General features: G+C 38.6%; 1 protein-coding gene across 1 annotated transcript in view; it reads right to left on the bottom strand.

The window, feature by feature from the left end:
* The window catches only part of ALCAM (activated leukocyte cell adhesion molecule), a 115889-nt gene that overhangs the window by 9155 nt on the left and 91611 nt on the right, over positions 1-15123 (bottom strand). Inside the window, exons 7-14 of the mRNA XM_059466090.1 lie at positions 12852-12979; positions 11102-11231; positions 5468-5580; positions 4478-4613; positions 4265-4402; positions 2672-2800; positions 1943-1981; positions 1681-1798 (exon numbers count right to left, since the gene is read on the bottom strand). Of these exons, the coding sequence (XP_059322073.1) occupies positions 1681-1798; positions 1943-1981; positions 2672-2800; positions 4265-4402; positions 4478-4613; positions 5468-5580; positions 11102-11231; positions 12852-12979 (931 nt within the window). The remainder of the gene's footprint in view (positions 1-1680; positions 1799-1942; positions 1982-2671; positions 2801-4264; positions 4403-4477; positions 4614-5467; positions 5581-11101; positions 11232-12851; positions 12980-15123) is intronic.

Below are 15123 nucleotides of genomic sequence, written 5' to 3'. Positions count from 1 at the left end.
GGAGGATAGCAACAGATCAATTTAAAAATATACAGAGAACAGGAGATTGTCAATGATGATACATCAATTAAGGGGGTTGCAAGCCAGCAACCATGTGTCAAATACAGAGACTATTGTTTAACTATAAAGGCATTTTTGTTTCCAGTGAACCTGTCTAATCAATTCTAGGTCTAATTTTTCCTCTAAGCTTTAGGAAGAGAAGCTGAGCATGAGGAAAAGAATTGGTGTCCATTTAGATTAAGCCATATCCATCTTTGAAGCAGAAAAAATTGATGTAATTCATAAATTCATCTCATGCTATATTCTACGACTCCTGTCAGCTCTCCCCACACTACTCAATGGTGCAAGAAGAGATATTTTACCTTCTCTGCCCTCAAACCACCTCATCCAAAGAAACCCAAAGCAACGTACCACAGTTTCATGACTCCACATTCACACATTCGAAAAGGAATGACAAAGTTATCTTAGACATTATTGCAACAGTAGCAAAGTGTGGGAGGAAGAGCACTATGTTGTTATTTTTAATATTTCACAAAAAAACCCGTAAGCTTTGGGAAAAAACCAAAAAACCCCTCTATAGTATCTGAGTGTGGTTCTGTGCATGGGTAATTTATAACAATTCTATATTTGGAAAACTTCAAAAACCTGATCAGTTATGGTTGAGCCAAAGTCTTTATGTATTATCAAAAAAAAAAGAGCATTTCTTAGCAGATGGAGAATTCCTTGTTGCACTTTCACATCAGTGAAAACACATTTGTTCACAGTAAAATCCCACTGGTATATTTTAGATTTCATCTGATTCAATTTTAATGGAAGATCATACTAAAGCCAAGTGAACTTTAAGGCTGCTTTTACACCTGCACTGATTGGAGCAGGTTATGCACAGCCACTTCACCTCCCCTGCCCAGAAGCAGCTGTGAGAGCTGTCAGAAAGCAAGGCTGCTCCTGACTGCCCCAGCTCTCCCTGGAGATAAAGGTAAGGGGGCAAGACCAGATGGGGCACACAGCAACAGCCAGCCTCAAAAGGATGGAGCAACACGGTCACTTCTTGACACCTTCCCATCTATTTTCAGAAGTCAGCCTCTGTGACAAGGAAGAAAGTTGAAAATGGAAAATGCTGTTCTATGCCTACGATGTGTAAAACCTGGACTGGGATGAGAGCTCCTAGATTTTTTCAGCAACAGAAGCTCTATTTTTACAAATTTTATTTAAGAAACGTCAAAGAAAAATTTAGGGATCTCTCTTCTCCCTGAGATGGTTGAGTCTTATTCTGCGTGTTATTCCATTTTCAAAGGAAACAAGGTAGCCAATTTCTAAATGAAGGCAGTTTCTGGCCCCAGTACAGCCAGACAGACTTCCACACATCAAGTTCCACAATTAAGTACTATATCTAAATGCAAGAGCCAGCATAGACTTGGCTGTCAGGAAACAGGACCTCACTACTACTATGATCTATGAAATCTCAGAACCCCACCTCCAGGAGATGAGTCCCATTAAGCATTAGGACAAGCCAACCAGAGGTACCAAGTTTCCTTTTGCTATCAAGTGCACCTTCTGTAATAGCTTTTCCCCACTCCAGAAAACTGGAATGCTCTAGAGGAAGGAAAACAAGTAAACACACATCTCTTCTTATCACAGTTCTTTTCCCAGCTTAGTATAAAGTTTTCAAAAACTTCTTACTTTGATTTCTTCACATAGAGCCAGTAGACAACACCTGCAATCAGAGCAACCAGCAGAAGACCGACCACGATTCCCACTATTAGCTTTGCCTGGTCATTAACCTTTTCACTATTGTCATCTGAAGCAAAGAAGAAAAGTTAATGAGATGACCTATGAAAAAGTAAAGCATTGCAACATTTCTAAAGAATTTCACCAGAAACAGAAAAAGGGATTAGAAAGTTAAAAAAAGGAATAAAAAAAAGAGAGAGGAAACCATACATACCACCTCTGTCCTCTGGCTCATCATATTCTGGAATACTTACTGAAATGAAAAATGTTAAAATTGAATTAAAGACAACACAGATCTAAAAATCACCTTCAATTACCTATCTACAGCAATGACAGAGACTGGAACAGTGTTTTCCAAACAAGATATTTAATCCCATCTTTAAATAGAAGCCTTTTCTTTGTAATTATACTATATACATTAGAAGAATCCTACTCTAAACCTGTAATATTCAAGTCAGAAATATTTCTGACTGAGAATTTCTATCCTACCTTTCCATAGCTTCTCACTACCTTTCATCATTATATATTATTGAAGCCCAGTATGGCTGATTTCTCTTGGGACTCAAGTCATACCAATAAACTGTAATTTATAGACTAAGAGATACTGTTAATTTTGTAATAAATAAATATCTCTGTCTTGTAAATGAAGTATTACTTTGCAGTATTCTGCACTATTATGCTGTACTATTATTTTGTAATATTTTTTACTTTTGTAGCTAGCCAAGAAAGTCATGAAGACTAAGTGACTTATTGTAGAAAGCTATCAATAAATTTTATGTACTACTGATCCACAGTGGATTTACAATTGCTTGACTTAAGACAAAAAGGTTAAATATCTTAGTGTTAACATTACTATGCAGTCCTACTCTTCATTTGAGTGTGATGTATGGGTACTTTACGAGAAACTGTAACTTTAAGGAAATTATCTTTAGAGGACACTCACTAGCAGAGACGTTCATGGAGGTCACAGTCCTTTCTAGCTCATTTTCTGCAATGCAAGTTAAAGTTACATTTTCCTCAGGAGCAATTACAATTTTACTGGAAAATTTCCCATTAACATATTTTGTCTCCTCTGTCTGAAAAGGTGAAAAATGAAGATTAGTATCATTTAAAAACACAAAGAACAATACATGCATTACTTGTATTACACAGTGAAAATGGTCAGAGGGAAATAACTTTCAACTTATATTTCAGTTTTCCAAACAATAGCAAGAGAAATACTACATTGTTTTATGAAATGATAATGTGAATATTTGAAACAAAAAGTTAGCCAAAATATCCAGTTATAGATAGTGTGTGCTGTAAGACCAATGATAAAAAAGTTTTTTTCTGAAAAATTAACAACATTCTGTATTTGCTTTTAATTCAAGTATTTAAAAAAATATTCCAAGTAAAAAAATTCTTAAAATTTCAAACTTCTAAGGTATAATTTTTTCCATCTTGCTGTTTCTCATTTATGCCACACTAAGGGGAAGAATTTTTCCAAGTTTTCCAGTTTCCAGTTTTCCAAGCTATTTCCCCATTAAGCATTACTTTGCCAATCCATGTGTGTCTAGTAGCACCTATAGTATCTGTACTGTAATATCAATGTGTTGTTCCTTAAATTTGCTGCACATCATTCTTGGAATAATGCAACACCTAGAGAAAAATGATTTGCAATCATTTATATAGCTTCAAGACTGTTCCTGTCCTATATCTACAAGTAAATGGACCAATTTTGTCAGCCACACATGATTTCTGTGAGCTCAAAGCAAAACCTAATGAAATGTAATGGAATCTACAGGAGCACTGTACATTCTCCTTCCAGCCACTGACTGTAGAGAGGTCTCATTTATTTTTCCTGCTAAGGCAAAATCTGGCAATGCTTTTCATGGGATTTGGTAATCCATATAAAAATACTTCAGTTTGCATATTTTCCAGGTATTTTCCCTGCTATATATGAGTTCTTCTTATTTATTCCTCAGGATGAATGCATAATTGTTCTGTTTCCACTGAGAAACAACAGATATAACCATCTATATAACAAAATATAACAAAAACAACTCTAAATACTAGGAAAAAAGCTGGAAAGCACATAAGGAACTATAATGAATGTAACTTCTGATTCACACATGCCAAATTTCATTACATTTCACTCAGTTAATGCCTACATGAAGTACCCATTTGCTTTCTAATGTAAGTTCTACAATTCCATCATTATTTGCAAATTCTTTATGCAATGGCAAAATCAGCACATTACCCAGATAAAACGACTAAGTACCTTCATTTAAAAAATGCATATTTCATTTGTAACCTTTTCTTTTTGCTTCCAGCTTCAGCTTGTAGCCAGCCTTTGCTATCACCTCTTCTACTCAAAAAGGCTTTATCATAAAAAAATCGTCCATGTAAGTACATGTAGCTACAGCTACCACTTAACCTTCTCCTAAATAAACAAAAAAGACTTTTCTTCAATCTCACTACCTCAAAAATGTTCCTTGATTTTAATTTTCACTTCCTACACAGTACTTTTTGGTGAATAAAGTAATAAGAAAGATACTTGCTTTATTTAGGATGCTTCCGCTGCCCGTAACTGTCCACTGCACTGCTGGCTTGGGGAAACCTTCCACATGGCAGATAATTGTCTTAGACATTTTATTGGTGTTGGTTTTCTTGGTCATTTTGATTTGAGGTTTTCCTACAAGAACAGTATTGCAGTTAAAGATTTTATTTGAAAATAACAATTAGTAATTGCAACTATCTGCTTGCTCACCTTCCACAATAAGTTTAAGTGTCTGTCTTTTCCTCAGCCCTTCGACCTCCTGTAGAGCAGTTTCACAGACATAGTTTCCAGCATCTTGATACTGAAGACTTGAAAATGATGGACTTGTTTGCATTCTGGTATTGTCCTGATAAATTCAGGAGTTAGAAATGACAGAAATGGACTCACAATAAATTAATTCCTTAATGACTACTATCAACAGAAATTTTCACATGCTTTGGAAAATTAGAGCCTCACTTTTTTAAGCTGTTTCCCCATTAATAAGTACATTTGAATATACAACAGGAAAAGTGGAAACCAATGGAGATTTATAGAAGCCATCTCCTTTCTTCTTGAACAATTTTGCTTTTAAATCAAGAGCAGAGATGCGATCAGTTATTAGCTCTGAGCTTTTCTAGTAGTTTGGCCAAGACCATGAGTGATAAAACATTTGAGACACAAGTAACTCTCCTCTAGGCCAGGCTTATGAGATCAATATATGCTCATAAACAACCATTAAGCATCATTACTATAAGTTTCAAGCACTACAGGTTTTGTATAAAGCCAACTCTTCAATAGCTACATTTTTCACCATCTAACCTTTCAACCCTTGCCCTTTTGTTATGTTTATCAGAACCAAGATCAAACGAACCTCCAAAAAAATGCACCAAAATTCTTCCAAATGGGCTTTTCTTCTTAGAAGAACCTTATTCTCAAAGGGCCTTGTATAGACCATTTCACAGAAGTTGTATTTGTGTTACAATATGACTTAATTCTCCCCATTTGGAAGCTGAGCTGATAATTACAGTAACTGATTTTCAGTCATCAATGTGAGTAGATCCCATTTTAACCACATGCGTAAGACCCATTTTAACAATATTCTTTAAAAAGCCCAATGAACAACTTACTTCCTTCCTTCCTTCTTTCCAAAACACTGAAGTAGCAGCAGTAACATAAAGAGGTGAACACCCAGATGGAGTGTGAAATAGATGAATTACTGACCTTTATCCAAAACACAGTTGCATTTCTGCTAGAAGAAATTGTGCATGACACAGGCAGGGCCTCTCCAATCTGTTTTGTGACTTCTCCACTAGGAGTGAGCTGCAAATCCAGATCTGGGATAGAACGAACATTTGTAAAAAGTTAATCTCAGAAAGCCTGGCCCATTTCAGAGGCTTATCAAGAAAAGAAAATGTGACTAATTGCACTCATTAAATTCAAGATTTCATTTCTTCAATAAAATTCAAGTCAATTTTACAAGGAAGGGAGATGAGAGAATTATTCTAAAAACAGGCATTGCAGAACATTCATATTTTTGCTGTAATTATAGGCTAAAAGGAAAAGCAAAACCTCACTAATCACTAGACAAATGGATACATATTTTTCACCTTGTTCTGCTGAAAGAATGGCACAGTAGGCAGAAGAAGCTGAAGAAGTACTTCACATAACAGTATGTGCATCTCAGAAAGGGATGCACAGAATGCTGTGAGGGTAGCTTACTATGGGCCAGAAATGCATCTTCAGGGGAGGACTAGTGCAGGTGGGGACAGGTTATCCTACATAGTAATTGTGGAGAGAGCAGCAAGGGTCAAGGGGTGCCTTTCTTTGGTGTGATAAAACTAGAGGATTTTCACCCTCAGAATCTGAAGGGGATGAAGAAGGTCAAAGAGGTGTATGAGACATGATACTGACTGAAGGGGTGAGAAGTCTAAATTACAGGGTTGGGGAACTGCACATGAAGCCCTTTATTTGTTTTCATTTGTGACTTAAAATGCCACTTCTGTGTACCTCGAAAAAGAGTCCAAGCTCTGCCTGACATATTTAAGCTCAAGGGAAATTGTAGTCAGAGACAGCTGTGTTTGACACAAGGCAGGGTGAGAGCCAGTGACAGAAACATCAGGGAACACTGCTCTGGATTTTTCTTAGTTTAAGGATTTGGTGGGCTGGTCGTTTTTTAAAAAAAATTAATCCTACAGTGAAAGAAAAGCAGAGTTTGCCCATCTTTATTTTGCTTCCCCTCTGACAGTGCCTTGCTTGTGAGCCAAGCTGCCTGAGTGAATGACTATCACAGATGCGTGCACACACACAAACACATGCAGTCAAAAGCACACATGACTTCATCTCAAATACAGTACTTGCTGGAAAGGGGCTGCAAAGCCTCCTTTTGGCTTTTAAGCAGAGCTTAAAAAAAGCTTGAAACAAAAATAACAGTGGAGGAAAGTGAGTTTTCCTTAACAAAACAGTGAACTTCACTACTGGCGTCAGTCAGTGGTTGCCCTGGGAGCACCATCATAATTAAAGGTGGAACTTGAGGGAACAACTAGGGCTCGGCCTGTACTACTGGTCTGCAAGCATTATTATCTGTGTTACAAGCCCAATGACTTTTCTGAGAGGTCACAAAAAATGCACTTTCATCTGTGAATGAGTCAAAAATCTTGATGAGATAAAATGGCATCTTGTTTCTGTATTCCTATGGGGATTTCCTATCCTCCCTCCTGAAACCAGTAAATGGAACCCAACAATTCTCTTGTGGCTTCCAGAAGAAAAAAAAAAAAGAAATAAAATAACAAGACTCCTCCAGTGAGCAGTACACAGATTTCAATAGTGTATGGGATATGTTTCTTCTAAAACACATTCCATCAGGGCAGAGGGGTGGTTGAAGACAAGGCTATTATTTTTTTCCCCTCAAGAATTTCTTTCTACACATACTTAAAACTTTTTGTTCTTCGAAGCAAGATAGCACCTCAAACCTAAGAGATCACCAAAGGCCATTCATAAGGCATTCCTCTCATATTTGCCAAAGGAAGCAAAAATTCATGGAAGTTTTTGCCTTCATCTCAGACAAGACTGACACTGAGCCCAGAGCAATCCTTCAGCCCAGTTTTCCTCCAGGGTAGACTGACTGTGCCCTGCTGGCCCCTTTGTGTGCTGCAGCTGGGACTACAATCCCTCCAACACCAGTCTTGGTTGCGACAGCAGTTCAGGAAAATGTAGAGGGTATGAGATGAGCTACATAACTCAGAGCAGTATTCGTATGACTTATAAGGCAAGACAGAATTAAGCTGCTGTTTAACATAGGATCCCCTCTAGAAGCTCTATGTGAACAACTTGATTTAGCTTAATTTTCTGCCAGTTTATCTGTAAGGTCCACAAAGTAATGTGATGTAGTTACCTTAACCTCTCTACTTAATAAATAATCTCACTTTGGTACAGAAGTATGAGGAGAAAACATTTTCTTGCATATAGAAGACTATCAAAACCAAATTTTTGTCTCCATTGACAGAAAAACTTTTCCGAGATAATTTTCTGTACATCTCACATTTGGCTTTGAAATGTTCTTCAGAAACAAGCTCCTCATCAGGCACCATTTTCAATATATGCTAGCTCTTACTGTGGTCTCATTTGAAGTCTTGCATTGATTTCAGTGCTGCCTTTGCATACCAAGTAGGGCAGGGAAGAGACAAACAGTGCATTCTGCACGTATCACCACATCATGTGAGGGAGGTATGGAATTAATGTGCGCAAGACTGGAGCACACATTTCTGTTTGGAAGCTGTGGCACATCTAGGACAGACTCCCAGCATTTAAAGGAGGCCTCTGATGGAATACTGGGCTGCATTTGGGAAAGCGGTGCAGGCACCTCTTTGTTGTCTGAACTCCATAAATAAACTAGCAGACAACTGGAACTTCTCCTAGTATGTGAGAATAGATTTTTCCATGCAGCATTCAAAAGGTGACTTCCCCTGTATTTTCAGTAGCTTTACTGAAAGACAAGACAAGGCTATAAAAATACCTACAGAGAAATACAAATGCTATACTCCTAAGACCTTAAATTTACTGGATGGTTTGCAGAACACATTTTAGCAGAAAGGAAAGCATCACAAAGAGGAAGTTCCACAGACCTACTTACTCCACACTAGGTTTTATGTGCAGAAACAATTACAGAATCATAGAATGCTTGGGCTGGAAGAGATCTAAAAGATCCTCTGCTCCCAACCCCTCTGCCATGGCCAGGAACACCAACACTAGACCAAGGTGCTCAAATCCCCACAGCAACAGATAATGAAAGGGCACTCTGGGTTGGAAGAGTTGCTTCTTTATAGCTGAGGGAAGATACATCTGTCCTCTGCTGCTGGGTGCTTTCCTTGCCTCACTCAGGGTGTTCTTCCACACCTCTGTGAGTGGCTGTAAACAGCTCCTGACCAAGTCCCCTGCCTGCCAGTTTTGCTCATCTGACCCTGGGCAAACTCACTGAAGGAACAAATCTGGCAGAGAATTTACAACCTCTGTGAAAAACCACAAATCCACAACATCCATCCTGCTCTGCTGCTGCCTCTGTAGAGGGACAAATCATGCCAACCATGAGCACTCAGCTCTGCTGGACTTTAAATTGGGACCTGGCTGCACAGATCCTGCTCTGAAAGGCAAGAGCTCAGGTTGTACAGTCTGTCTTTTATGTTCCATGGATAAGGCAGGGAATCTTTCATCCCCCCTCAATTTCCTTCATGAATAATTTCCCTAAGCATTACGGGTAACTCTGATGCTTTAATGTCAATTTTCAGCATTCTGTAAGTCTCATCATTTACAGTCAACTTGGAAAAATGGAGCTTGGTATTCTCTACAAAATATATTTGAGGATTATGGCATAATAATGTTTTTTGATACCAGCAAGAAGCTTTCCCTACCTGGTCACCAAAAGAAATCAGTGACATTATAATGCTCATTAAAATTCATTTGGGAAAAGACACTACAGTTGAAATTTAACAAATTACTATAAATAGTTTCTCCAATTTAAATTACTTTTAAATTAATTTAAATATAATAATTAATTATCTTAAATTTATTTTAATTAATATTATTATATTGCCTACTTTTTGTTGTGCTTGTGATTGGGTTTTTTTAAAAGAAAATAAAAAAATCTAAAATGCTGAGATTGGATGTGAAGAAATGAAAAGCCCTGACTCCTAACCAATGTTTTTTTAGTGTGCCACCACAGAGAGGAATATTCATCCATATAAAAGGTGAGCAATAGAACAAAAGAGGGAGAAAAAGTAGGATTTGATAAGCATTAGTAAGTAGTATCTGAAGGACAAACTGCAGAAATGCTTTAGACCAGCATCAGAGAAGACAATGAAGTACCTTAAGGATGGTGCATGGTCTGGACATTTAGGAATTACAGAACTATTCCAGGCCACTGCACCTCTTTTAAAAAAAAGGCTTTATTGCAGATAGAGGTGTTTTAGAAAAAAACAAAATGAACCCTAAGTAAAGTGAAGGACTAGGGTACTGGAGTGCAGCTCTGAGTTCTGAGTAGCTGCATTAGCTGCCAGCACTGGGAAGATTCATGTCTAGAAATTACATGTTTCTCTGGCATAGCAAAGCTCTTTGAATGTGCAGACAAAATAGAAGACACAGGAAAATTGGCTTGTTAAAAATAAGTTGGAGCTGAGAAAGCCATTTTTTAGAGTAATTATTTATGAAAGCAAAAGTAGACATGTAATAGACTCGGAGAAAAATCAAAGGGTCGGTTATACCAGAGCAAAGGAACCTTTGCTATCCAGCAGTGAAGAGGCAGCAGCACAGAGCCCTTTTCAGGTTTTACATGCCCAACTCTTGGCAAACAGAACAGGTGGGCAGGGTAACAATGGATGATTTATTAAAGGCAAAATATTAATGAAATATAATAGCGTAGTTAATCATGTGTAGTGTAATTAATCAATAATCACCGATATATTATGCACATACCTCTTCCAAGACAAAAAAAATTTCAAAACCAAGTATAGAAACATGAAGTTTGTTTTAATGTAAAATATAACTACAGTGGAAGCCTTTAAACTTCATTATCCTTCAGATCCCTCTGAACCTGTCAACTACTGATGATACTGTGAAGACAACAGACAATCAATGTTTTTAGGGGAAAACTTCTATCCCTGGTGTGAGCCCTATTTAACAGCCTGTGATAGTATAGCAGAGTTTGAAAGAGTTCTTGCTCTTGACTTCTGCATAAAGTGATCAAAAGTAACTATTGCTTCAATGGTTCAATCAGTTCAATGGCTGTTTTGGAAGTATTGCTGATAGTGTGACTAAACAGTATCCAGCTAAAGAAAAATTACTGAGCTCTGTAGCTCTCACGATGCTGGAAAAAGTAAAAAACCCCAACCTTTCCAATGTGAACATAACAACTTCCTAAGTTTCTTTTCTAGGCTCCTTACACATTAACCTCATTGAGGGAATGGGAACTTTACCATGAAGAATGACCTTCAGTGATATTCTTGTGGATTAGCTTCCATGTTTGTCTACATTCTAAGGCACAGCTGGAAGTAAGTAATTTGCCCTAGATACGTTCACACGAGCAAAAGATAAAATAACAAAATTCTCACCGTATGTGACAGTGTAATAGAACCAAACACTATCCAAAATTATGGGAAGTGAAACTATCCAGCCAATGAATTGAGAAAGTCAAGATTTTCAAACAGAAATACATTAGAATAAATAGAAATGTCTGGACACCCCTTCAAACCAACACTTCACCTGTAGGTAACTGCACTAAGCTGCATACACAAAGCAGAGAAACCATCCCAGGAGGTCCAAGATCAGCTTGAATCCTGCCTAGGAGTGAAAAATGCAATTACTTACAGTGCACAGTGATGGTGGTCGAGTCCATCATGCTTTTGTCAGTCAGAGAGCACTTGTATTCTCCTGTTGCATTTCGTCTCACATCTGTCATTATGTAAGTATCTGAGCTTCTTATACCTTCTGTTTCTCCCTGCGAGTGGAAAACAAGACATTTACTGTACATGGGCCTGCTAAACCCACTGATTTTTGTTGAGGATTTTTTTTAATTATAAGGATGGTGAAATATTCCAAAGCACATATAGACACAGCATCATTCAACTGTAATTACCTATTAGTTAAAGTAACATTTACTTCCTGCATGATAACATTATTTTAAAAAACATTTTTAAAAATGAAGGGCTTACTCTTTTAATTGCATGACTAACTCATTTTAAGAGGATGTTACAATACAAAATTTAAAAGTTTAGCCAAAAAAAACCAGTCTACTAACAGTAATTGCAGAAATCAAAACACAAAAGAAATTATGTTTCTAAGTGTGGTTCTGATATATGTAGCTTAGGACAAATCACGAACTGAATTGTACTGCTTTGCATGTTTTTGAACAGCACAAGCACACTGGTGTTTTGAATTAGCCAGCAAATGCTGCTTTATGGCTGTCCAGTTCCCCAATTTCCCCCTGATTACTGACTTAGATCAGCTTTGAAACAAGCATAGAATGATACCCTAATTCCTATCTCTGAATCCAGAAAGAGATTTATAATACCTGTGAGCCTTTCAAAGAGATCACCCACTGCAACTCTCCTTGAGAGGAAAGACCAGTATCAGGCAGCAGGGAGCCCACAGATAAGACAAACTCGGGTGTTTAGCTCACTCACTGTGATAGCAGAGCAAGGAGAGATACCAGACACTTTTTCACTGGCATTTAGTGACTTTCTAGGATGACTCACTGAATCTAAATGGCTGTTCTGAGATAAGGACTTCAGCTCCTAGCTCCCCTTGCTCTCTCCAACAATTCAAACATGCCAGGATTCCAGAGTAGTGAGGATTGTGTTCAGAGGGTGACATGCTGGGTTTGAAATATCTGAAAGGACACCACTTCTTTTGGCTTCTCGCAAGAGCAGCTCTGCTCAGAGCTGCAGCAGGAACAAATAAGGCATATAAAACAGGAGTGGGAAGCAGGACATGGGAACAAGGACCAGGAGTCTTAGAATATAAAGCCACATCTGTCTGTGGATTTCACCAGCACTAAGAAGATTAATGGTAACAAAGCCTTTATTTTTCTCAGTCTCTGTCTTAAGCAATTTACAGATTTGTTGTTCTGTGCTGTCACACACATTATTTTTTGTGTTGTTATGCCACCAAACAATTAACTGAAGAAAAGAAATTGCACAAAGAGTAATTTGTGAAAGTCCAAAAAATAGCTGAATTAATTTGATGTACTTTCACTGCTGAATCTGTGTTATGACACCAGATGAGATGGTTTTCTTCAAGATCAAAACTGCTGTAATCAAAACTGTTTAATAAAATACCTGATGATGAGAAGTAAAACCTTGTAATTTTTAGTAGGTCTAAACTCCTGAAAAATGTGGGTGGGCTGGGGGGAAGGAGAGTTTTTTCAAAAGTATTTTGGCAATTGAGGTGAGGTGTTCTCAGAGTGTGATATAATGGCCAATGTCTATCTTCAGTGTTTCTCATCAAATTCCTTTCTTCATTTGTTGCAAAACCACGTAGACACTGACATGTAGCAATGTCTGCAGGAAGGAATGATACAGAATATTTCACTAGGCAGCGACAGCAAGGCAGGACTTACTGGAATGTAAAACAGGAACTCCTGTGGAGGAGGGTTGCCATTTCCTGAGCACTTCAGAGTGATGTTATCACCCTCTTTAATGGTACTGCTTTGTGGCAGCACTTGAATAGTCACCTTCTCTGTTGGGTCTGTGAAAATAATGTACATATTTAATAGCTTCAGCGTAATCATACAGCAGCACTATGCATATGATACTCATTGCCCAAGAAAATGCAATTTTATCATCCTGCAGCTGAAAATATTTGCATGTGTAGATCTTTTTATAAAAGAACTTGAAGCTAATCACACTTTCTGTATTCTTGCCAATTAAGTGCAAAGAACTCATATGACATAAAATTCATTTTTATTCTCCAAAATACCTGTAACTGAAACAGCAATGATTACAACTATGTTGTGTGCTTTAAAGCAAAAGAAATCCTGATTAGTATGAACCATTTCATGGTGTGATTTCATTATGAGGGATTAACTTGTCCTCTGTGAAATTCCCTATTTGGGGGACCGCAGCAATCAGAAAAACAACTGAAGCTCTCAACGCTGTGTATTAGTACTAGATAATAGCCTTCTGGCATTAAAAAGAAATAAATATGAACTAAGCAACCACATTCAGCCTATTCTATATGCTGATCACTACAGGCTTTCAGAAAGATAAATCTGGTGAACATAATAGGACCCTTAGCATAGTCAACAGAACACTAAATGTAACATACTTCTGTCATGTTCACTGAAGTTGAACTATAACTTACATTTTACTTTCATAATTTTTTTAAAGCAGAGTTTTCTTTAGCAGATGCTATTATTTCTAAGCAGAGGCCTAAACATAATTTGTAGAAAACAAAGTAAAATGAATGAAATTAAAATAATATGGGCAGATAACTCTCACTATTTTAATATCAAAGGATAAATAAAATTCCATCAAAGATGCCAGTCGTGCATTAAGATACAGCACAGCACACCTTATTAGACACTAAAAAAGCCTCCCCAGCAGAGAAAGCCCTGGCTGACAGGTGATTTTGTGCGTTTAGTGAAGCGTGCGCTGTACAGCCCTCCCACCCTGCAGGCACTCCTCACGTCTGTCTCCTGCAGTGGGGTTCCTCAGCACCAGGAGCTGCCTTCCACTGCAGCCCTGTGTTGCAGTGTGTTGCAATTTCCGGTTTTAGACTTCCCAGTCCTTTCCCAGGTGTGCCAATACCGCTCTTCCCCTTCCCCCTCACCCCCTGCTAGGCTGTCAATCAGTTTTAGCATTCCAGCAAGGCCATCGTGTGGTTGGTCACGTTCAAAGGATGCAATTCAGGCCTGGGATCATTGGCCTGTCCCTTGTCCCCTGAGACCCTCCTCCTCCCACCTGGTTGGTGCCTCACCTGTCCCTTCCCCTCCCCCTGTCCCTGGGCTGAAATTGAGTCAGGACCATGTGCTCAGCATTCTGTTGGAGCTGTTACCAAGATTCAGACCTCTGTGACCATGGAATAAAATTCTGGATATTAACCCTCTGACGGAATCAGTCTCCTTTTCCTCTTCACCCTAGCCTGAAGCCCTTCCACCTGAGGTAAACTGAGTTTCTACAAGCCTGGGTTTGTTTCAGTGCCCAGCTGCAGCATCCAGCCAGCCAAAAGTGTCTCTGAGGTGAAACACCACAGTTGCTGCCTTTGGCCGAGCAGCAAGGGTCAGATGAGCCCAGGCACAATCTACCTGGTAATATTGGGATCATATTCCAATATTTTGGCGCCCAACGTGGGGCTGCGCCCTGAGAGGCCCAACACAGCCCAACCCCTCGCCCTCCCCAGGGCAGGACAGGGCTGGATTCCAACCTGCCACAGCCTCCCTCCTTCAGAGCCTCCCTCCCTCCCCATGGAAGCACCACACGTGACCAAACAAGCTTCCACCTCAGCACCTCCAGAGCTGAAGCACAACTTTGCCTGCTTGGAAAAGGGAAGTCCAGCATCCCTGCTGGTATGGAATACAAGAGATGCAATGAGATAGCTGGCCAGGAATGCCATGCATGCCCCTCTTGGTAGCTGCTGGGCCAAAAAACTCAGTGTCAGGGGCTGCTGCAACATGCTTTTCCATCTGTCAAGTTTATGTTAAGGTAAAGAATGTCATATCATAAAGATATGACATTAAGGTAAAGAATGTTACATCAAAAAGAATATTTAGATATATCCTGGAATTGCTTAGGATTTGTCTTGAGACTGAAATGGGAGGAATTAATAAAGAGTAAGACTTTAATTTAGAACATTTTCTTTTCCCATAGAGATAAACAGAACTGGATTAAAAA

Source organism: Ammospiza nelsoni, chromosome 2, assembly GCF_027579445.1.
Source record: "Ammospiza nelsoni isolate bAmmNel1 chromosome 2, bAmmNel1.pri, whole genome shotgun sequence".
Lineage (NCBI taxonomy): Eukaryota > Metazoa > Chordata > Aves > Passeriformes > Passerellidae > Ammospiza > Ammospiza nelsoni.
This window is presented reverse-complemented; position numbering and strand designations above follow the sequence as displayed.